The sequence below is a fragment of the Nyctereutes procyonoides genome, unplaced genomic scaffold (assembly GCF_905146905.1).
Source record: "Nyctereutes procyonoides isolate TBG_1078 unplaced genomic scaffold, NYPRO_anot_genome, whole genome shotgun sequence".
Taxonomy (NCBI): Eukaryota; Metazoa; Chordata; class Mammalia; order Carnivora; family Canidae; genus Nyctereutes; species Nyctereutes procyonoides.
Window position 1 is genome coordinate 48,699,211 of NW_026575049.1, and position 25,570 is coordinate 48,724,780.

The 25,570-nt window shown below is 36.0% G+C and overlaps 1 protein-coding gene across 7 annotated transcripts in view; it reads right to left on the reverse strand.

Annotated features, from left to right (window-relative positions):
• SRBD1 (S1 RNA binding domain 1) overlaps positions 1–25,570 on the reverse strand; it is a 275,664-nt gene that overhangs the window by 108,560 nt on the left and 141,534 nt on the right. For all 7 annotated transcript variants that reach the window (XR_008664926.1, XR_008664927.1, XM_055328956.1 and 4 more), the window contains 3 exons: positions 5,362–5,468; positions 3,888–4,064; positions 410–592 (listed from right to left, as the gene is read on the reverse strand). Coding sequence is in view for 5 of the 7 variants with exons in the window: in XM_055328956.1 (XP_055184931.1) it covers positions 410–592; positions 3,888–4,064; positions 5,362–5,468 (467 nt within the window). In the remaining 2 variants the exon portion in view is untranslated. The remainder of the gene's footprint in view (positions 1–409; positions 593–3,887; positions 4,065–5,361; positions 5,469–25,570) is intronic.

Below are 25,570 nucleotides of genomic sequence, written 5' to 3' on the forward strand. Positions count from 1 at the left end.
CTCTTAATAACTTAGCAGGGCAATATTTCTTAAGAAATTTGAGAGTTGGCCATTTACTTTCAAAAAGGCTTTATCTTTAGATAAGCACAAGCTTTAGGCCAGGTGCTAGTCATTTGTGTCTTGTTAATTTCCAAAACAAACAGAGGAGAGTGCCATGCAATTTCCATTACACACACTTCACCATTAGTACCAGGGTTTATTAGCTTGACACTGCTCCAGGAATAATGGTTTCATTCCTCACTGAAATAATATAATGTGCCACATAACTCAGCAATGCGGAACTTCTGAAAAATGTTGTCATGTTAAACATGGTCATGTTTTTAAAGTCTCCATTGTGCCAAAACAAAGGCCATTTGCTCTAGGAACTCACTTGGGGCATGAAGAATTCTCACATGGGCCTCAGACTTACCTCATCGCTATGTCATACGATTCCGGGTGAATACAAGTTTGGTCCAAAGGATTTGGCTTCAGCACAACATTCACTGCAGTTTTGTTCTTCTTCTTGCCCTGCTTCTCATTTGTGACCTCAACACCTGCTGAAGATGTCACAGCAACTTCCTGAACTTGACTGGCAGATTCAGTTTGCTGACCACTGTAACCATTTAAAAGAGGCAAGGAATGGGAGGGGAAGGAAGGTTGGGAAGAAAAGAAGTCTTTAAAATGTGCTTTCTCTGCCATACAAATACACACAAACAGCACCCACATGCTGACCTTCACTTCACAGAAATTATCATGTATTTATTTAAACACTGTTAATAGAGTTTCCTGTTACTTAAAGCCAAAAACATTCCTGACTCAGCCTGTATAATTGGTATTCTAGGAGAGAACAGAGAAAAATGAAGGAAAGTAAATTAAAAAGAAAAAGGAGAAGGAGAAAGAGAAGACGATTTCCCAGAACTGAAGAGAATTACAAGTTCTTAAAAGAACCTACTGAGTACGAAATAGGATGACTGGAAAAAGACTCAGGTTTGACATATTGTGAGGCAACTTTACAATATTATTCAAGAATGAAGAGAGAAAACTAAAACAGATTATCTCAAAAGGAACTAGAATCAGACTGGCATCAGATTTCTCACTGGTAAACATCAGATGCCAGAACACAGTGAACCAGTATCCTAAGAGTTCTGAGAGAAAATGATTTTGAATTTAGAATTATATACCTCACCAAACTAGCATTCCAAAAGGAAGGCAAATTAAAATCATTTTCAGACATTTAAGGGCTAAAGTACAACCTATATAATATACCTTCTCTGAAAAGAATTTAAGGATATATATACTCCAGCAAAAACAAATTCAAGAAAAGTGATAACGTAGACTACAAGAAACAGTGATGGGCAGAGACTATACTAACTTATTAACTGCTCATGAATAATGTAAATATATATCAAGAACAGTCTGAAACTAAAGTTAAAATCCCATGTCATCTCATCATGGGACATATAGTTGAAGGGAAAAAGGCTGGGTAGAGTCCTAAGGTGCCGGTCTTCTCCAGGAGGACAAAGATACCTATTAACCGCAGAGGCTAGTCCAAATGATGCTTAAGGATAATCATCAGAAAAAGACATTCAACCTGAAATCACTAAGGGGAGATAAAAATGAGGTGGGAAAACTTGTTAGCTGAGAAATCCAACAAACAGCATGAAAGGAATTCAGAAAGCATGATGATGAGAAAATATGTAATAGATCTAAGATTAACATCAAAAATGGTAATAAATGAATATAAGATTGAACAAAACCATGAAATCTACTGGTCTATAAGAGTTGTATCAAAATTAAAGGTCACAGAAAGTTTGAAAAAAAATACTAAGCATACTGAAAAGGCAAATGCAGCAACATTGCTAACAAACAAAATAGATTTCAAAGCAAAAAACACTCAATGAGATAGCAGTAGTCCATTCTGAATAAAGGTATGATCTATTAAGTTTAACAGTCATGAATTTTCAAGTACTTCATTATCAGCTGATAAAACATAAAGCTTTAAAAACAACCCAAATAAAAACAACAATAAAAACCAAACAAAAACAACCCAAATGTTCATCAATAGGGCACTGATTACATTAGATTATGGCCCACCCATAAATTAAATATGATGCAGAGATTATAAATAATGATATACATCTATATGTAATATGTATAAAGAATTCTGAGATCTATTACTGAAATAAATAAAGCAAGTTTCAAATAGTTATTAGATAGCAGAATCCCTTCTATATGCATTTTTAAATAATAAACATACAAGTTGATTTAAGTATAAATCTACTATCGGGAAGCAATATATTAGAAACTATTTTGAAGTTGACGGTGCCCTTTCATTTTTCATTTTATTCTTTTTTACACTATGTGAATTTTTTTTTCTGTGTGAATTTTCTAACCAAGTGTTTAAAAAACGTATAAACTAAGAAACATGGGATTATTTTATCCTCAATTGTTTTTCATTTCTGTCTTCTAGGTTTTGTTGTCTACTTACAAAAGGCCTCCTTACGTTCCAGTGTTCTGCAAAATTTACCCATGTTTTCTTCTGGGACTTTTATAGTTTCACTCCTTCTATTTAAGTCTATGATCCATCTGGGATTTATTTGGGTATAAGATATGAGGTGGAATTATAGCTTCCCCCATGCGTTCAAATTCCTGCCACTTGTCATAATACCACTTTTTGGATAGTTAATCAATTTTCCTCACTGTTTGAAACTTCTCCTTTATCATAAACTAAATTCTGTCTATGTTTTGAATTTCAGACTCTATTCTCTTCCACTTCTACATCAGAACTAAATGGTTATATAACTCTAATTTTATATTATTATTATTATTATGCAGCAGGGCTGGTTTTTCCCTTTTAGTCTTTTGCAGAATAAAGATTATTTTTCCATATTATCTTTCTTATAATTTTGTCAAAAGAAAAAAATAATATGAATGAAACAGGTAGCCCCAGATAGGCAAATACATAAACACTATTTCGGGATGCCTAGGTGGCTCAGTTGGTTAAGCAGCCAATCTTGATTTTGGCTCAGGTCATGATCTTGGGGTCCTGGGACTGGGCTCTTATTGGCTCTGTGCTCAGAGGGGAGTCTGCTGAGGTTTCTCTCTCTCCCTCTGCTCTTTTCCCTACTTGCATTCTTTCTTTCTAAAATAAATAAATAAATCTTTGAAAAAAAACCCTATTCTTTCAGGACTATAAAATGCTAAGTTTACCCAGTTTCTTTGCTTTTGTACTACCAGGATTAGAAGTTAAGGGCAAGAATTTAGCTCTTAATCTACACAATTATTTTTTGGTCAGTTTTCAGGGAAGAGGGAGTGAGAAGGCCCAACTTCACTTAGAGAAACAGATAAAAGTGGCCATTGTGAAGTCCTCTTTGTCACCTCACCTTGTATAAGTCCTTCCCACTTGTGATGCTCCAATCACACTGGCCTTAGTTTCATTTCCAGAATACACCAAATTTGGTCATGCCTTGAGACCTTGCAGATATACTGTCTGCCTAGAATGCTTTCCTTCCAACTCCTGTGTGCTTATTAGCTCCTTCATCTCACTCAACATTCGGTTCAAATAACTTTTCAATGAATAACTCATATAAAGCATAATAAACTCATACTGTTCCCCCAAGACAGTGTCACATCTCTCTGTTTTAATTTGTATAATTTACTACATCTGAAACTATTTATTTTACTAGTTTATTTACTGTTTGTCTCACCTATTAAAATGTAACTTCGTGAGAGCAGGGAATCTGTTGATTTGTTCACTACTGGATTCCAGTGCCTAGCAAAGATCGCAGAGTCAACACATGTTGAAGGAATGAACAAATGGCCACCTAGGTTTGAAGCCAGTGAGCAGGAGGAGCAACAATAAAGGAGGACGCTGATAAAGAACCCAGAGCACACACTTTACTAATTACCTGCAAAATGTTCGAATATAATCCTGGTTGATTCTGATGAAGCCAGCACACTGTTGGAAAGACTTTGGACCAAGACCTTTCACTTTCTTTAGCTGTTCTCGGTTGATGAAGGGCCCATTTTTCTCTCGCCATTCAATAATATTTTTGGCTCGGTTGGCATTGAGTCCTGCAATATGCCTAGAAAAAATAAACAAAAGGAGTACTGCGGCAGACACAATAGTCCTAAGAGTATTCAAAGAAAAGACCTCATCAGAAAAGTCAATGACATAAAACATCTGCATCATAAAAACAACTGCAATTACATACTGTCATATGGCTCTAAGTTGTTAATCCAAAAGGGAGTTAAAAAAGACAAAGGGGGATAGAGTAGTCCAAGAGGAGACAAGGACAAGAGAATGCAGAATAGTGATAAAACCAGTAGTAGTACTAAGGATGCTGGTAAACTGGTTAACACTAGTATAAGAAAAAGAACTGTTCCCCACACTCTATACTATTCACATTCCTTGTATTTCTGAATCAAGTAATAGTTCTGCTTATTCCTGTGTAGTAGTTTACAAACTGAGTTAGCAGCAAGAGTTACAATAGCTACAGTTGTATTGTATTACTTCTCCCCCCTTTTATTAGCTTGCTCTCATTAAAGACTCAGATGACAGAAAAGAGGTGAACCATGAATGTCATGGTTAGCATAAAATATAAAAACTATAGTATTAGATAGTTTGCTTGGTATTATTTAAAAAGTTAAAATTTAAGAGATTCTTAACTCTGTCATTGAATTCCATACGTGAAATTATGGAATATTTGTAGCTGTGATAGAGAAGCAACACCTTAAAATAAACATAAGTGATATTTTCTGCGATACTAGTCTCAAAGCAAAAGAGTACAGATCTTTCACAGAGGTCCAGAATTTCATGCTGCATCAGCAGAATTGTGTAGTAAGTGCAAAATTATGAGTGAAAAAAATCATCTCTTCTAAAACCCCAGTAAAACAGGACAGAGTATGTATGATGTGATTATAGTAAGATAAGGGTTTTGACATGTGACTTGTAGAATCCAGGTAAAAATATGGTAACCATACCTTGAACCCTCAGAATTTATCTTTTGGTTACTGCCAGCTTTGACAGATGTATCCACAAGACTGAACCAGTGAAAAATACCTACTCTCATGTGGTGGGAAACAGCTCTTTTCCATGTTAACCTTATTTAAATTCTATTAGCAACACTAATGCACTCAATGGTTACCATATGCTCTTCACTTTAGATTTGCAGTATTAAAAATGATAATGTGAATTGTTACAATTCTTTTCTTAAATTATGTCTTCCCCTCAAACTGATTAGGTAAAGCAATGTATGAACTCATAGATTTTCTATACTTGACAACTTTATACATGTGTCTCCTTATTTTAGCTAAATTTGAACTGAAGAGTCAGTTAAACTTAAGATTCTGTGATCTGCAGCCACAGAACTCTTGTCTCACCTTAACAAAACTTCCGAACAGATGTTAATATCCACTCCCACAAAGCTGACACATTCCTCTACAACACTGTCCAGTGTTGCCTTGAGTAAAGTCTGAGATACGTCGTGCTAAAAAGACAAAGATCAAATATCGACCAAAGGTGAAGGACACGCAGTTTTTGGGCTATTCCATTATGCACCTATATTACTGGTAGCTGGCAGAGACACAACATAGTAAACTTTTTCATTTTTCTTAAATATACTGTTAGTATGTAATTGAGCTGAACTTAAGGAAGCTGTCTTCTTACTCCCTAAATCACTCATACACCTAGCTTTGATAGAATAGCACCAGTAATTTTTGTTTTCCCAGAATTCCACCAGGCCATTGGTTCCCAAACCCTAGCTTGCCCTCAAAATCACTGGCAGGGCTTGTTAAAATACAGCCTGCTGGACTCCATATCTAGAGTTTCTGACTCAACAGGTCTAGGATGGGGCCTGAGAATTTGCATTCTAATAAGCTCCCAGGTGATGCTGTTGCTGCCGGTTCCAGGAGCACACTTTGAGACATACTGGTCTCCATCATTCACACAGTGTCTGGTAGTGTTTTCCTGACTTACATGTGTATATTATTCCTTAGTTCTTCTTAAGAGAAGAAAAATGTAAATTATAGTAGAAAACAGTACACTAATACACAATAAGTCTAATAGTAAATCAAAGTCTCCTGTTTCATCACACTGAAGATATCATTGCTACTAAGATGCATTATTATTTTATGTACCTATTAAATCATGACACAATGCTTTATTACTTGAAATTTTTATTTTTTAAATATTGAAAGAATTCTTTTAGACTTATTTAGAATGTTCTTAAATCATCTATCAGAGATTAAAAGGAAAATATAAGCAATCTAAACTGGTTAAGGTATTCATAAAATTTCTTCACATTCAGCATTCAACTTTTCTGATCTTTTTTTTTTTACTCAGTCTTAAATGTCCAAGTGTTGTCCTTTATACTCTGAAGATTGCAGGTTTGCAGCATTTCCTAAAAGAGTAATGTTCTATGGTATCTGAGATTATCTTTAAAGGTTCCAATGCTCATTCTGTAAGCTTTGATAGTAGTTCTATCTTAATCTTAACAGAAAAAGTACCAATAGGAGATTTTAGACAGCAATAAAACTCCTTAAAGGTCCTTAAATGTTTTATTGTTCAATAGTCTGTTGACTAAAATAATGAAGAGTTTGCAGTTCAGTCATGACTCCAAGATTAACAATCAAGTCCACACAGAATCTATACCATTATTTGCCATGGGGGCCAACAGCAACTGTAGGATACCATTAATTGTTAAGAAGCATTCTGATTTCAGAGATGTTAAAATGTAAGAAAATGTGAATCTTAGAATTTATATAACACAGTATTTGGAAGTAAATATTTGTTGGCTAACTGAAGCAAGATTACCATGATGAGTACCTCATAATATGCTTGATTTATTCATAATTCTAAAATTAAAGATCTTGTGATTGTTTTTCTCAGATGTGAAAATATGGGTTAGCATCTTTCTCCATTTGTCTCAAGAAAACAAGGTTAAGTTTGACAACCTGAGGTTCTCAGGAAGACCATATAGTAAATAGAGTCCCCAGGTACTGTGATTATGTTATTATCTTTTAATAATAGTAGAAATTTTTGTTCTGAAAGACTGAAGGGTACAGGAGTACTTTTATATTTCAGAGACAACCTGACTAGTTATCTAGGCCACAGCTAAAAACCACAGACATAATTTTAAAACTCCTACTAAGCAAACATAATCATGAAATGGATCATAAAAACCTAATTAAGACCTTGCTGAGAACCTAATTACTTAAAAAAAAAAACTTATTACTGGGAGTGGGGGAACAGAGAGAGAGAGAGAAACCCAAGGAGACTGTGCTGAGCACGAAGCCTGACTGGGGGATTAATTTCACAACCCTGATATCAGACTTGATCCAAAACCAGAAGTCAGTTGCTCAACTGGCTGGCTGCACCACCCAGGTGCCCCAAGAACCTAATTACTTTTGATCTACACCACTTAAGAAGCTAGATGGTCTTTTCTTGGTGTAAGTAGATGAGAAGCAGCAAAATGAAAAGGGGGCTTGCAAAAATGAGAGGGTAGGGGATCCCTGGGTGGCGCAGCGGTTTGGCGCCTGCCTTTGGCCCAGGGCGCGATCCTGGAGATCTGGGATCGAATCCCACGTCGGGCTCCCGGTGCATGGAGCCTGCTTCTCCCTCTGCCTGTGTCTCTGCCTCTCTCTCTCTCTGTGACTATCATAAAAAAAAAAAATTATTAAAAAAAAAATGAGAGGGTAGGAGATGGTGGACAATGTAGTGGCAAACACAATGATAGCAACAAGAAAAATATCTGAGGAAAGAGACAAAACTATGAAAAAATAGGAAAAACTAAAAGTAATAGTTGGGAGCCATTAGAATAAAGGCAAACAACTCCACATATGTCAAATAACACCAGATGCTTGGGATAACTAAGTAAGTAGAAAGCAGTTCCTGTAGCTGGACAGTCTTTTCTAGCCTCCAACCTTCTTTTCCTCCTTCCAAACAAAAAGTCTGTGTTTCATGCATCTACTCCATCTCTGGAAGGCCAGGGCTTTGAGATTTGTACTGTTATGATAATAATAGTACAGTCAGTGGTTTTCAAGCTGAGGGTTGTGACCAATTAGAGGGTCATAAAGTTAATTTGGTGGCTTGCCACCAGCATAAAAAAAGTCAAGAAAGAAACAGACCACATCAAGTATGTTGCACATATTCTCAACATGGAATGAACAGTGCAATAAATAATGCACCCAATTGAGAGTATCATGTGAGAATAATACATAAATTGGCCAGGAACATGTGTTTTGTTCATGGATATCTCATTGGATCTTCTGATAAATGATGGTCACTGAGTGATGGAGAGGCTAAAGAGTAACTTTACAGATTTATGAAGCAACTATCAAAATGTGAGAAGTTTCTCCTCTATGGCAAAGTTCTGATTCTTACAACTAAGTTTAGTCACAAATTTTCAGTGTATTTTTCAGAAAGGATGTTCCTGATTATAACATTTTTCAAATTACCAGCAGTTATAATATTTTAACTAAGTCAGCACAAGTTGAACTTAAGAATCATTATAAACTTTGGGGCACCTGGGTGGCTCAGTCAGTTGAGCATCTATCTGACTCTTGATTTTGACTCGGGTCATGATTGCAGGATGGAGAGATCAAACCCCACACTGGGCTCTGCACTCTGTTAGATTCTTTCTATCCTTCTCCCTCCTTACTCCCATCCTACACTCTCTCTCTAATAAATAAATAAATAAATAAATCTTAAAAAAAAAAAGAATCATTGTAAGCTTTGAAGAAAAAGAAAGAATAATGAAGCAAGCTCATTACCAGATCTGGAAGTGTTAACAGCGACAAAAAGGAGAAAGTACTGACTCTATTCAACCTGACTCGAGGCACATTTTATTATTTATTTATTTATTGATTGATTGATTGATTGATTGATTTTATTTATTCATGAGAGACACACACAGAGAGAGGCAGAGACACAGGCAGAGGGAGAAGCAGGCCTCATGCAGGAAGCCCGACATGGGACTCAATCCCGGGTCTCCAGGATCATGACCTGGACCGAAGGTGGTGCTAAAACCGCTGAGCCACCTGGGCTGCCCTCGAGGCACATTTTAAATAGGAAAAAGAAAGAAAAAAACCTCTGAGACTTTATCATGAACTTGATTTTAAAACAATTTACAAATACACAAAATAATTAAAATGTTTGACTTCAGATGTATTATTGATAGTAATGTTCTTGTAGATGACAGTATAAAACTTGCAAAATTAAAAACCAAGCAAAAACACTTGGAACATCCCTACCAAAATGGCTAAAATGCAAAAGATGGAAAATAGCAAGTACTGATAAGGATGTAAAGCAACTGGAATGCTCAAAATATCAGGACGATAAATGTATTTTAGGTCAGATATGTAAGGCAAGGGAAGGCAGTTTTATGGCAGATTTTTTTGTATAGTTTAAATATAACTGAATCATATGTATTTATACGATGTAAAAATGCATTCTTGTTCAACATAAACTGCAAAGAAATAAAAATGGACAAATTCCTAGAAACACAGTAATCTCCAAAAATGGGCTCAAGAAGAAATAAAATCTGAACAGACTTTTAACAAGAGATTCAATCAGTAACCAAAAATCTCCCAACAAAGAAAAGTCTAGCACCAGATAGCTTGATGAATTCTATCAAACATTTAAAAAGAATTAACACTAATTCTTTTCAAATCCCTCCAGAAAATAGAAGAGAAGAGAACCCTTCCTAACTTGTTGTATGAGGCCAGCATCACCCTGAAGTCAAAGCCAAACAAAGATAACAGGAAAGAAAACTATAGAAAAATATTCCTTGTGAAGGTAGGTACAAACATCCTCAACAAAAATACTAGCCAACAAAATCCAACAGTATATTAAGAAGGATTAAACACCATACTATACACATGATGCATTCAGTGTGTGTGAACTCAAAAGCGACATACATATATATATTTTTTAAGGTGAAAAACACTTTTGGCATTTTTAAACTTAAAATTTTGAAGTACTCTCAAATTCAGAAAAAAAACTTGCATGGAATTTTCTTAGCTTTCATTCAAATAAATACTTAAGTATTTATTTCCAAATGCATTGTCTTACATACCACTGTAGAATAATCAAAACTTTTGTAGAAAAGCTATCATTGATGTAATATTGTCTAATGTACAGCCCATACTCACATTTCATCAATTGTCTCAATTCTACTTTACAGCACTTTTCATCCCAATCCAAAATTCAACCCAAGATCACACACTGCATTTAGTTGTCTCATCTTTCTATATTCTGTGCTGGGCAGCTTCCAAGATGGTTCCCAATGATCCCAACCCTTGGTATGCTGGCACTGTATATCCCATCTCCTTGAGTATAGAAATCTTGTCTGTGTGAATTATTACTGAGATATTTTAACACTCACAGTGACCTATTAATGTGAAAAAGTATTTTCAACTTGACTCAATCAAAATCTAAAAAAAAAGCCTCCATAGTGTACCATATATGCTCATGGTCCTCATGTATTCTAGACTGGAACAAATTCATGAACCTTGTAACTACACATTGAATTAAATCTTTCTAATTTTTTATATTTGAGGATTAAAAACTTATATTTGATTATAAATAAAATAGTATTTAACTTTACCATAGGTATGCAGTTATTATTTTGAGAAGCTTTTATTTTGAATTATGTTTAATTATGAAAGACATATACACATACAAAAATATATGTGTTGGGTATCTTAGTCATGGTATAAAATGTACTTCCCACTATGTATCATGATCAAAAGGTATGAAAAATAATGACCTGAGCCAATCATAGTGGTCCCATTCCACTTATTCAATAATGGCAAATGAAATATGAGGGTAAATCTGCTGCAGGCTTTAGAAAAAGCCTTCCTGAGAGGGTTAAAGAGTAACTTAACCATAGACTCTTACAAAGAGCTGGATCTTTTCTTTTTTTTCATTCAAATATGACTACTAGAGCTAGGGTAAGCACCGTATCAGTGACTAGGCCTAGCTTGAGGACAAAGCTGACTCACTGAGGATGGCAGGTGGCACACATGGCCAGATTTAGTTCTTCAGGATACTCTTGAGATTTTGTATTAGCCAGTTCTGAACTCACCCTTCCTCTGACCTTCCTGTAATGAAATGTCTTTACTATTTAATAAAGATTAATAAATTTACTTATTGTTCAAGCTACTTGGAGTTGAGATCTCTGATGTTTTTCTAATCACAGCAGTTATTTTATCAAGGGACTCAAGGTCTAGTGGAAAGACAGACAATAAAAACAACCGACAATAACCTTACTAACAAAAATCCTTGAGAGTTTACAGTCAAGGAATTGTTATAAGGCTTTAAAATATTATCTAATTTAATCTTTACAATAATTGTACAAAATGTACATATAATGTAGCATCTTTATATGTAATAATTTATTCTACAGAAATAGGTATGTGCAAGGTATGGCATGTGTACGTGCGTGTGTGCGTGCGTGATCTAAAATTATATCCAGAGGGGACTGATAAAAATAAATCATGAAACAGTCACCAATGTGAACTATTATTATGAAGTCATTAAATGTATAAATTAGAACAGCTATTTTACCAAAATGCCATGCAAGATAGAAGGTCCAAGATATCCTATGGAGTTCAAGTATTTTTAAATTCTTCTAGCAGATAGACTTAATATAAGAAAAATTTCTGCAAGAACTGCTGTGATTCTGAATTTTGCCTACATTCTTCCTCAACTTTTTGCTTAGTACTTGATAGTACTAAAGAGTTAACACCATTTTCTAAAAGTACAAATCGCCTATGTTTAGGGGAGGAAATAATGAATAAATTTCCATATTGTCCCCATAATAATGTTTTTGGCATTAAAGCGGAGGCATTGATTTTGCCATGCTGGAAACGTTTTCTAAGCAACTATTATGTACCAGGCACTGTGCTAGCTGTGCTGGGTGTGGAGAGTACGGGAAAAAGCATAGGAAGCATATGTCTTTTAGAAGCCCAGTTTGCATCTGCTTAAAGCTGAGATGACATACACCACCCTCTTGGCAGTCATGAGTAGAAGAGGCAAGAGGACCCCAGGACTGACTGTGCTAATTGTCAAGGACTTGATGCCAGAAAGATGAATTGCTCCATTTTTTAAAAAGTTATCTAACTCTGAATTTTTGGACAAGTTATTTGAATTATATAAACAGTCTGTTTCAAATTCAAAGAAATATTGTTTGGGCCATTACATTTTTACCTAAAATTTATGAGATTTTTAAAAAGGAATATAAGCACTTACTCATGCTAGTCAGCTTTTTTGAGGTCAGAATCCACATTTTATTATTACTCTACCACAAACTTCTGAAGAATTGCTGATCCAAACTGCTCTCTTTTCTTTTTTTTTGTCCTGAAGCACTAAAATTATCTCACAACTATTTAAAAAAATCCTTCCAGATGAAACTGTGTCTGTGGACTATAGCTTCTACAGCAATGAAACTGCACTCTGCATATTCCATGTTAAACTTTAAATTTATTCCCAAGTGGCTTCCCCATGAAATATTCTTATTTTCTTTAGAAATTATCATTCACTCATGGCTCTTCCTGTCCTTTACTATTGTGAAAATACAAAATGCATTTAGAAATTAAAGATGCAAAAAAGCTGTAAGGGGAAAGCCTAGCCAACTTCAAATAATATAAATTGATTGCCTTATCTTGCATCTACTTTTCTTTGACATCTAACAGTTTATTTTTATTTTATTATTTTTTTAATTTTTAAAGATTTTATTTATTCATGACAGACACACAGAGAGAGGCAGAGACACAGGCAGAGGGAGAAGCAGGCTCCATGCAGGGAGCCTGATGTGGGACTCCATCCCGGGTCTCCAGGATCATACCCTGGACTGAAGGCGGCGCTAAACCACTGGGCCACTGGGGCTGCCCGACAGTTTTTTTTTTTTTTTTTAAAGATTTTATTGATTTCACAGAAGAGAGAGAGAGAGAGAGAGAGAGAGAGAGAGAGAGAACAAGCAGGGAGAGCAGCAGGCAGAGGGAGAAGCAGGTTCCCTGCTGATCAGGGAGCACAATGAGGTACTCGATCCCAGGACTCTGGGATCATGACCTCAGTGTCAAAGGCAGATGCTTAACCAAATGAGTCACCCAGGGACCCCAATTTGATAGCTTAAAAGAATAATCTAGGGGCGTGTGTGTTAGATGACCCACGAAAGACAGAGCTGATAGAAGAATGGAAACATTTCAGAGAACAATATGTGCGGAAGAGTAGCTCCTCCTCTACATCTTCAAATCCAGTACACACTATATTTCCTTTAAAGACTAAGATTATGTTTAGCACCATAGAAATATCATATTCAACTTTCTAAAAACCTATGTGCGCTACCTCTACTAGATCACAGATATTTATAGTAATGAGACAAATACTCTTGATAAACTTTAAGGGATCCCTGGGTGCTCAGCAGTTTAGCGCCTGCCTTCTGTCCGGGGTGTGGTCCTGGAGTCCCAGGATCAGGTCCGAGTTGGGCTCCCTGTGTGGAGCCTGCTTCTTCCTCTGCCTGTGTCTCTGCCTCTCTCCCTCTCTCCCTCTCTCTCTCTTTCTGTGTGTCTCTCACGAACAGATAAATCTTTAAAAAAAAAAAAACTTTAAAATACTTCTTCATAAACATTCTTTTAAAAATAAATATTTTTAACACTAGCAGAATGTTTTTATTTTTAAAATGAATAAATTATACAACGAACAATTCATTGTGCTTTTGGGGATCTGGGAATTAAGATGGCAAAGGCCATTAGTCTATTGGCACTGGAGGGATTTTTTCAGATCTGGAAACATAAAGCATGGCCAGCAGTCTTAAGAGGGGGAAAAAACCTGGAAAGAGATTCTCTTTGTAAACCCTCCTCCTCTAATTGATTAACTGGAAGGTTATGTTGAACTGAGCGCTAACTCAGTATTTAGGCACCCAGTTGGCGTTAACTTACACTATTTAATGTAAACCAATTTATTTAAGCCAACTTGACAGAAAGATCCCAGGGACAATGCCAGTCTTCTTTGTTTTGCACAAGACAAATGGAACCTAATTTTTAAAACTCAATCTTCTACTCTGAGTCTGGGGCTGGAGTAGCCCCACTCCTAAGGCATAGCTCTTCTGGGGACCTCAAAGGAGTGCCTACAGTTGTTCAGAGATTTTCCCACTCTGTATGGCCAGAACTCCTTTGTTTCCAGGGCACTGTATGACCTCTGGAATCTCCATTCAGCTCACAAATCTCCAGCAACTTTTCTGTGATAGGCCTTATGGAGCCTTTGACTACATATATGCACCTTACTATCTGTTCAAAACATTTTGGAAAACAACCAACCAACCAATAAGGCTTCTACTTTTACCTATAATCGAGTAATTGGTACCAGAGTATTTTCCCCACCACAAACAACTATACAGCCGGGCATAATATATTTGGCAACTAATTTTAGACTTTAGACAATAGTGCTGGACTATGATTCTAGAGAGAGGGGAATTACGTGAGATGAGTCCCACAATTGCCTACCGTCTATCTGAAGACACTCTGCAGACTGTGGCACAGGGAGGAGGCCAACAGAACCCTGCTATCTCACTGAGTTGGGGAAGCAAAGATTAGAGTACAGCTGAAGTAACTGGAATTTTAAGAGTGGGATACCAGAGAGAATGGAGCTTTGAAGAGCAGATCTCCAGAAACTTGCACAAGACTCTCAACGTATGTGAAGCTGCATATACCCAGGGCACCAGGACGAGACTCTACAACATCAGGCAGAAAACAGCTGCCTGGGAGTTTGAGGCCATAGAGAGATTCCTGAACATGAGCAGAGATGGGAGACATACAATGTCCCTACCAGCCACAGTGGGGAGACCTCAGTGAATACCCAGATATGCCACGATACCCCAGAAAGGACAGGCCTTAAAAGCGGGGCTATTCTAGTCAAGCAGTAGAGGTAATTCTACACCAATTCTAACAAAGTTAATTAAATAATCCTTTCCACAACGGTTCACTGGTGTACTCTACCAAACATTTGAGGAAGAAATTATACAAATTCTCTACAATCTCTTTCAGAATACAGAAGTAGCTTTATTCATACAGATCTTCCTTGGTTTATGATGGGGTTACATCCCAAAAAGCCCACTGGAAGTTGAAAATATCATTAAGTCAAAAGTGCATTTAATACAACTAACCTATTAAACATGATAGCTTCATCCAGCCTACCTTAAACATGTTCAGAACACTTAACATTAGCCTACAGCTGGGCAAAATCATCTAACACAAAGATTATTTTATAATAAAGCATTAAATATCCCCTATAATTCACTGAATACTGTCCTGAAAATAAAACCCAGAATGGTTGTATGGGTACAGAATGGTTATAAGCATCACTTGTTTACCCTCATGCTCACATGGCTAACTGAGAGCTGTGGCTTGCTGTAGCATCACGAGAGAGTATCATACCACGTATTACCTACAGCCCAGGAAAAGATGAAAACTCAAATTCAAATTATGGCTTCTACTGAACATGTATTGCTTTCATATCACCTTAAAGTTGAAAAATCATAAGTCAAACCACTGTATGTAGGGGACTCTCTGTCAAAACTAGAAAGCAACCAAGATGTTCTTCAGGAGGTGAATGGATAAATAAACTGACATAAATATTCCAGGCAAAGGGATATTATTCAGTGCTAAAGAGAAAAGCACCATCAAGCCATGAACAGATATGGAGGAATCTTAAATGCATATTACTGTGTGAAAGAAGCCAATTTAAAAAGGCTACACATTGTATGCTTCCACTTCTATTAAATTATGGAAAAGGTAAAACTATTATAAAGATCAGTGATTGCCAGGGAAGGAAGGAGTTATCAGCACAGCAGAAGGATTTTTAGGGCAATAAAACTGTTTTGTATACTATAGTGGTGGATACACGTCATTATATAGTTGTCAAGACCCACAGAATGTACAATATCAAGAGAAAAGCTTCATATAAACTATGGACTGTGGGAGATATAAATGTGTCAATTTTAACAAATGTACCACTCTGGTGCAGGAAGATGATAGTAAGGAAGACTGTGAACTATGAAAAGTGTCTTTCCATTCAATTTTAGGCATTAAAACCTTTTAGGTATAAACCTAAAAGCTGTTCTAGAAATAAAGTTTTTAAAAAGTTTAAAGTTTATTGAAAAAAAAAAAACACCACTCCTTACAAGATTCAATCTGATCTGACACAAAATTAACTGATTTGAAATAAAATTCAACACTATTTAAAAGGCGACAACAAAATTTGCAATCTCAACATCACAATATCCATCATACAATAAAAAATGACCAGACATACAATGAAGCAACCAAATATATCCCATAACAGAATGGGGGTGGAGAATCATCAATAAATAGAAACCAACCTAGGATTAAACCCAGGTGTTAAAAATAGCAGATAAGAACTTTCATGCAGCTCCAAGATGTAAAGGAAATACAATCATAAATGAACAGATGGGAAATAGCAGAAGATAAATGGAAACTATAGTAAACAACCAAATGGAAATTCCAGATCTGAGGATACAGTATCTGAAATGAAAAATTTACGATAGGTTTAATAGCAGACTGTAGATAAACAACAAAAAAAAAAAATCAGTGAACATGAAGAGCGATCAACAGAAATTATCCTATGTGATCAGAGATAAAATTGAGGTGGGGGTGGTGGTTGTGGGAAAAAGAGCCTTCATGACCTTTGTGACAGTATCAAAACATTTAAATGTGTGTAACTGGAGAAGAAGAGAAAATAGGTTATAAATATTTGAAAAAGTCATGATCAAAATTCCCTAAATATTTTGTAAAACGGAATTTATAGATCCAAGAAGCTCAGTGAAGAATCTCAAGGGTAAATGTGAAGAAAACCACATCTATGGATATTATAGTCAAACTGTTAGAAAACAAAGATAAAGAGAAAATTGTAAAAGCAGACAGAAAGAACACATTGCATAGAGAGGAACAACAGGAGAATGGCTAATTTCTTATCAGAAACCAGAGAACCCAGGAGACAAAGAAATGACATCTTTAAAGTGCTGCATTAAAAAACAAAACTCAAGGGCACATGGTGGCTCAATGCATGATCTTAAGGTCCTGGAATCAAGCCCAGGATTGGGCTCCGTGCTCAGCAAGAAGTCTGGTTGTCCATCTCCTCTCCCTCTGTTCCAGAACAACTTCCCCTCCCCACTTGTGCTGGCTCTCTCTGTCTTTCTCAAATTAATAATCTTAAAAAACAAAACTCAAAATTAAAAACATCAAATTCTGTATCTTTCAAAGAAGAAGGAAAAATTAAGGCATTTTAAGGTAAATGATAACTTACTGCCAGCAGAACTGCATTACAAAAAAACATTAAAGGAAATTTTACAAGCTAAGGAAAATTGATACCAGATGGTAAATATAAATATATAATCGAGTATGTTCTAATTTAACTTAAAAGACATATGACCATTTAAAGCAAAAATTATTGCACACTTTGGGATGCTATAATCACACAAAGAATGAAGGGGGGTGAGGTAGTATGATATTAACTTTAAGTAGACTGTGAAAAGAATATAAATTATAATCACTGTAGTAACCACTTAAAAAAAAAAAAGGCCAAGAGTGCAGGTAAAAGTCAACAAAAGAATTAAAATAGAAAACTAAAAATCATTTGATTTTCTGTTAAAATATAGCAGAAGAGATGTTGAAAACAGATGAGACATATAGAAAACAAGTAGCAAAATTATAAACTTTAATTCAATCATATTAGTACACTAAATGTTAATGAAGTATATGCTTCTATTAAAAGGCAAAGATTGTCAATCAAGATGTAACTTATGTTGTCAACAAGAGAGACATAGTAAATATAAAGAAGCAAATGTTGGAGTAAAAGGATAGAAAAGATTACAGCATGCACACATTAGGACTACAAAGATTAGAGTGGATACATTAATATTAGACAAGAAAGACTTCAACACAAAATGCTTATTACCTAGTTATAGAGCTTCAAAATACTTGTAGCAATTCAACTGCTAAGTGTTTAACTATGGGAAAATTTTAAATACGCTCTCCCAAACCTTGTACAAAATGTTCATGGCAGTTTTATTCATTAACAGAAAACAAAACAAAACCAAAAAAATCTAAGAATAGTTCAGGTGTCCATTAATAAGAGAATGTATTAAAAACATGGTATATTCATACTATGGAATACTATTCTGCAACAAAACGAATAAACTACTGATACACGCAAAAACATTCACACAGGTTAGGCTGATTGGAAGAACTGGGTGCAATGGACTACACACTGTATAATTCCATTTACGTAAAATTCTAGAACAGACAAAGTCATTGTGTGGTGCAAACATCCGGGTGTGTGGGAACGAACAGGAATAAATTTTCTGGGATGACAGAAATGTTCTACATCTTGATATATGTGGGTTACACATTTGTCAAAACTTATTGCACTGTATCACTTAACCCTTTTCTATATGTAGATTATAAGAAAAAAGAAAAAAGAAAAAGAAAAGAGAACTGCAAATAAATAAAAATCCGACCTAAGTTTCTGAATCATTAAGCTGGGAACAGTTAAAGATGCCCGTAACTACAGATCTGTATCAGGATTCACAGCTCTGAAGCAGGTGGCAGGGATACAAAATATAGACCACTCCTGGTTTTTTGTTCCTTGGAATCTGATGGTAGATGTTCTCCTCAGATGTCTCACCTCCTAAACCTAAAAGATAATTCTTTTTTGTACAAAGTAATTTGCAAGCTTAGAATCATTGTCAGCATAGCTTCAGTGGACCACATAGGAACTTAATGACAAATGCATGCAGTTAGATGGTACAAACTTGCTAGTTAGCTGCTCTTTAGTTCCATTCCATAATTATTAACATAAAATATTGATCCTGTCTTAAAAAGTTTCCCATAATGATCAAAATTTAAACATAATATTTAACATCTTTATGAATTATGAAGCTAAAAAATGAGTCTTTGCTATCATACTAGTCCAGTGTTAAAATTTTAATCTAGTCTGGCTTTCATTTTGTCTTTTAGTAGGTGCTCTTATGTCCCCTAGTGGATACAGGTCGATATGGTACAGGAAAGATAAGGGTAATAATAGCTAAGGAAAGGTCCATAAATCCTAAATGCCTGCCTTGCCCACATGCTTTTCCAAACCAATGTCTCACACTACCCAATTTACCATAAAAAAAGAAAAACATTAACACATCTGAACTGGACCACACCTATCTGCCCCTTGTGTGGTCACCTATAGGGCTTGAGCTAAAATATAATCCTGGTTTATGACATACACACGAACAAATGCATACCAATTAGCTAGACATTTTGACCTGACATAATACAAAGAAGTCAGCATTTCCACCATAAATCTCTATTTTTAAAGATTTATAGCTTAGTCATAAAAGTAGACTTTAGAAAAATTTAGGGTGCAAAGATTTAGCCACAAGAGAGAAATTTCCCTTCTAATAAATTAAAAGTAAAACAGCATGTAGAAAATCTGATCTGAAACTCCTGTGTGTTTGTGTGTGTAATAAAGAAAAAGAGATCTCTGTGCACAGAAATTTTGACAGCCTATTGTTTAAATTGTTAGGGGGGCCAGGAGTTAAAGATAAAAGAGGGATATAACGCAAAGTAATAAAAAAAGTATTTTTCCTCCCCAAATTGAAGTAACTAGGTTCCTTGTCAATATTTCCAGTAATAAGTTCTAAAGACACATTTTGTCGCCTCAAATTCACATACATAGACTTATAGGCAGCCACACATGCAGCCATATATGAATTGGCTTCCAGTTCATTAATATTATGGATAGTAAAATTTTCCCAATTAGACCTGAGGCTAACACCAGCACAGGATCCACATTCATGTATTTCCACAGGGGTAAAGCATTAATATGGTAAGGCAAGGTTCCCTTTTGTTTGCATGTCCCCTGTCTCTGCATGACAGTGGTTAAGGAGGCCAGGAGCTCCAAAGGATCTGAAACAATCACTCTGCACCCAACCTTCTACAATGGGAGTAAAAACAAGGCACCCAAACTCCATCCTCCACACTACTTTTATCCCCATTTCCTATTTTATTTTTATTTAGAGTACTTATGATCTACTACACACAGGTTTGTTGTGTGTGTTTAGTATATATATGTAATATATATGTATTTCATTCATTGCTGTTTCCTGGCACATAGTAGGAGTTCAATCCTACTACTGTTTTAGTTTGGATTTCCTTGATTACGGTTTAGTTGAAGATTTGTGTGTTTACTAACCAGTGAGACTTTTCTCTGTATTCCCACTTCCTAATGCTACACTCCTTGAGTGAGAACTCAATAAATTACAACTGAATTGCATAATGGAAGGAACAACCAAGAGCCAATTTCTGACAATTCTGCTTCTAAATTCTTTTGGCTGAAGCTGGGAATTTGGTTTAAGAAAAGAGTTGCCTTAAAATAAAAGGAGATACCAGTGACAAGGGATTGGTTAGGACACTATAGCAGTACAAACCAAATTCCTATCGTGGGGAAACTGTTCTAGCAGGTACCAACCAATAGCACACTCAGACAGTGAAATCTGAAAGTAATCTGAGATACCATGACATGGTAAGACTGACCATAGTCATAGGTTCCCTCACTCCAAGCCACCAAATCCCCTGGCGAACAGTTTCTGGTAGGTTTCTAGGTCAAAAGGAGTTCTTAATTCAGACCTTAGTCATAGACTCATCCCTGAGGCTATTAATTAGAAAAGCTTAAGTCTTTCTTTTCTTGGAAATTGAACATAAGCTAAAGTACAGCATCCTGTCACACAATAAAAGGAGACCAAAGAACGTGGGAGATTTGACCCAGAAAGCAAAGAAATCCATAGAAAGAAAGTCCTGAGTTGCCAGCTTGCAGGTCAAGATTTGTGAGACTCAGTCATAGGTCAATCTCATAACCAGCATGACCGAAAAGTAGTGTAGGCACCTCTACCAGAAAGTTCAAAGAGCATACCTCGAAATAGGTACATACCTTGATACAACTAATGGGTTTGGGGGAAGAAATATTTTTAATAGGAAAAGATGTTATATTTACACATAATTCTTTCCTTAAGGCTCATGCAGTATAAGGACTCATTTTCCCCCAAATATCTCTGTGGGTCATGGTAGAATTGGGTAAAATCAAACCCATTTGACCCAAAAATAACTGGGCCATGGATAAGGGTTAGGTCACAGAGTCAAAGAAAATACAAATTGGAGAACTCTAGAAGTTAGAAGAGGGATATAGATGTTACCAAGGAAAGAATTCTAGGACTAAACATTGGTCTTTGTAGGATCAGCTATGTAAGCAGGATCAGAGCACAAGTCCTAGTATTCATTTCTCAAACCACTAAGGGGAATACTCAGGTAGAGTACACCTCACTTTAGAACTGACAGTTTATTTTTAAATAAACTTGTTTTATAGTGAATTAACAATTTCTATTTTTTCTATATGAATTTTGCTACCTTCTTTATGTCTCTCCCTTTTTATAAGATTCTAGCAAAACTTCTTTCCTTCTCTTTAAGGCAGGAGTATCTCTTGGTTATAAGAGGTGGTTTATAACTAACACATACTATTCTGAATGGAAAATTTCAAGAGGCAACGAAAGATTCTCATCCTAATGCAAAGAAGTAGTAAGTTTCATCCTTTTTAAAAGTCACCATCCAGGTCACACATAGGGAAATTGACACTTTTTCATTAATTACTGTGGCAGACAGACCTTAAGGAGACCCCTTCTGGTGTTCACTCCTTACATCATCTTCCTGTGAGTGCGAGCAAGTCCTGTAACTTGCTTCTAAACAGTGGAATATGACATTTGTGACAGGATGTCACTCTCATGATCAGGGTAGATAACAGGGGAAAGGTGATTCTCCTAAATTCTTGATGAAGTGAGCAGTCATGTTAAAGAAGCATGTGTGGCAAGGAACTGTGGGTGGCCTCTTAAGCCTGAAAGAGGTCTCCAGTCAGTAGCCAGCAAAAAGCTGGAGCCCTCAGTCATAAGGCCAGGAAATGAATTCTGCCAACAATCTGAATGAGCTTGAAAGTGAAGCTGGAAGTGCCTTGAATAGATTCAAAAGCAAGGAAATAATAAATAAACTTTTTAATGCTTATAAAAATTTATTCATTTATTCATTCAATGAATGTTATAAATATGTACTGTCTGCTTTGTACCTGGCCTTATTTTGATTAATAGGATTACAGCAGCAAACAGGACACACAATTACATAAACAAATAAAAATTAAAATGTGATAAATGCTATAAAGGAAATAAACAGAGTAACATGATAGTCACAAGGAATGGAGGTGGCTACCTGAGTGACTTGTAATTGATTCTTTGAAGAAATACATTAAAGCTGACACTTTAAGAATGAGAAGGAGTCAGCCACGCAAAGAGCCAGAAAAAGAACATTTCTAGGCCGAAAAAAGCAAATGCAAAAGTCCTAAGAGGGGAATGAGCTACAATGTTCACAAAAGTGAAAGTAGGGAGTGTGGCCAGGATGTAATGGGGAAAAGGAAAAACAGTCAGAGATAAGGCAGACAAGGATCTGACAGGTCCACAGCAAAGTGTTTGAATTTTATTCGTACTACAATGGGGATAGAGACAGGATCTAACACACATTTTCAAAAAAGAGTACTGTAGAAAATGGACTGAAAACAGACAAAAGTGGAAACACGGAGTCCTGGGAAGAGACTTTTTCAGCATATCATAAGAGAGATGACAGTTGTCTAGAGTCAGGTGGTAGGTAGGGTGGAAAAAAAGGAGATACAGTCAATTTTTAGAAATAATGAAGGATCAAGAATTTTAATCAAAGTAAATTTTTTTTTAATTTTTATTTATTTATGATAGTCACACACAGAGAGAGAGAGAGAGAGGCAGAGACACAGGCAGAGGGAGAAGCAGGCTCCATGCACCGGGAGCCCAATGTGGGATTCGATCCCGGGTCTCCAGGATCGCGCCCTGGGCCAAAGGCAGGCGCCAAACCGCTGCGCCACCCAGGGATCCCTCAAAGTAAATTTTTAATGAGACAGGTTTGTGACTCTGCTAATTGAGTGGAGATAGTGATGTCATCAATCGAAATAGGGAAGGATGGCAGGGAATCATTTAATGGTTTTCATTTTAAATTTGGGGGAGGCAAGGAGAGTTAGGAGACAGAAGTCAAGTGTTCTTCTCTAGACAAATCTGTTAGACTTCCAAATTGAAAGGTCAGGTTGGCAATTGGATATATGGAGTCTGGAGTTAAGGGAACAGATGTGTGGGGAAGCATTCTAGATATGAACATAATGAAGATCTAAAACCTAGGATGGGAGGCAGAGTGTAGGGAGTGGATCCAGCAGCATCAAGGGATAGAATTAGAAATGTGCATATTTGAAGCAGCTACATAAATGAAAAACTGAATATAATTCTTTTGCAATTGCTATTTACAAATAATTCTGAAATTCATCTAAAAAAAAAAAAAGGGTGATAACTACCACTACCTGGCTTATACTGAGTGTTGCCTCCAGAATCCTTTTTATGAACATCCAGTAAATTTCACTGGATGAGATGCTTAAGCTTTAATGAAAGATACTCCATAGGTATGTCTGTGACAAGGCTGACTTTTCAAATGAGAATTCATAATTTGGTGCAGTTATTACCAAGCAGGGGCAAAATACAAATGGTATTTTGTATTTGGAGAAGCTATATTAAGCTTTATGTTATATTAAATTCCTTAAGATCCCTGTACAAGAAAATCCATTTTGCCATAGTAACACCAGAAAACATTTATATTGGGTGCTAATAAGTGTCTGGAATTTATAATGCTAACTTAATTCATCTTCACAACGTTGTGGTTGTTATTATTGTTATATTATTACCTCCATTTTGTGTAAGAGTAAACAGGCACAGAATGGTTAAGTGAGTTGCCAAGGTCATACTGCCAGGGTGCTGCTGAATACAAAGGGTCTATCTCTGGAGCTTAAGTTTTTAAACACCATAGATGACCCTCTGTTTTTCATAAGTAAAGTAATATCGCTTGATCTAGCAATGCTAATTTTAGCTCTCTTGCTTGGGTTGCAAAGAAAACCCACTGACTTTACCTATTTGATTTTTTAAGCAAAAGTTTTATAACAACCAGGAACATTTTTTTTTTTTACAAGATTTTCTATTCATTCATTAAGGCTTACCAGGACAAAAAATGTTCTGACAAAAATAGGTATGCTTTAAAAATTCTGTATCACCTTGCTCTTACCACAAATCTTAAGTAAATGGTAACAGTGTCTATGCAGTGACCCCCCCCCAAAAAAAAATCTGAAGAAACTATGTGCTTTGACAGGGCACTAGTCTTTTTCTCTTATGAAACTATAATTTACTTTCTCCTGTTCCCTTTCCCTCTAATTTTTCTATACTTCTGTCAATAAGAAGGATCAATTATGGCATTTTATTTGACACACTGAATATAATTATGATTTGCCACCTAACGGGCTCAGCTATGAGTGACAGATTTTTTTTCTCAAAGTAAACTTGACTGCTTTGGGACATTTCTATTCCTTGATGGTTCCTTCACGGCAGCAGAACAGTACAGATGGAGGTCAGGACATAAGCGTGTACATGTCTGAGTCAGAGGGACAGGAGGATTGTCCCCTCTACTGGCAGTTTTCCTTCTTCTCCTTTTGGGCAACTACTAGTGCTGATGAAGTTCTAATTTGGATTTTAAATAACTGTATTTTTAAAAATGGGAAATGCAAAGTTTTTATGGTTACCTCTCTTTTTTCAGCAAATAGTGTAGGAGAGAAGAATGATGTCCAAACGTCTCCAGGACCTAACCGCCACCCCCTCGCCTTTCTCCTAAGTAAACTGTATTCCCGTATTAGACTACATTCTAACAGAAAACCTTCTATGCCAATAAATTCTCAAAATTTTAGGAATGGAAAGGCTTATGGGAGATCATATAGTATAACCTTTCAATTCACAGGTGAGAACATCTAAACACAGAGCAACTGGCTAGAGTGACTAAAGTTAATATAGTCTTCATGTGCTGCCATCCCGTCTACCATGAGCATGAAATACTACCTGAGTTTCCTCAGTTTGGTTTTTCAACAGCCACATTTCAAAAGACAACAAATTTTCTTTCATTCAAGCAAACACCTGAGGGCACAAAAAAAGGTAAACTTAAAAATTACTACCTGAAATATAGTATGATGAAGGATGTTGGTTCCCAAATGTCAGTTCATGACAAACTTTTCAGTGGTCAATAGCAAAGTGAGAAAAAGAAAAATGTCAAACTTTTTCAACAAGATAAATTTATTCAATTTAAACAACTGTCCTTTACTATATAATTATGACATTCCTACTATTTTGGTGCTAAAGCAGTCCTTTTACTTTCCCCTGTGATAGACATACATACATACATACATACATATATAAATATGTATCCTGGAAATATATTGGTCTCCCTAATCCTACTATATTAGTTATCTACTGCTGTGTAACAAATTACCCCAAAACCCAGCAGCTTAAAGCAACAAACATTTATTATCTCACAGAGTTGCTAAAGGCCAGGAAACCGGAAGCAACTTAGCTGGGTGGTTCTGGCTCTCATGAGGGCCTCT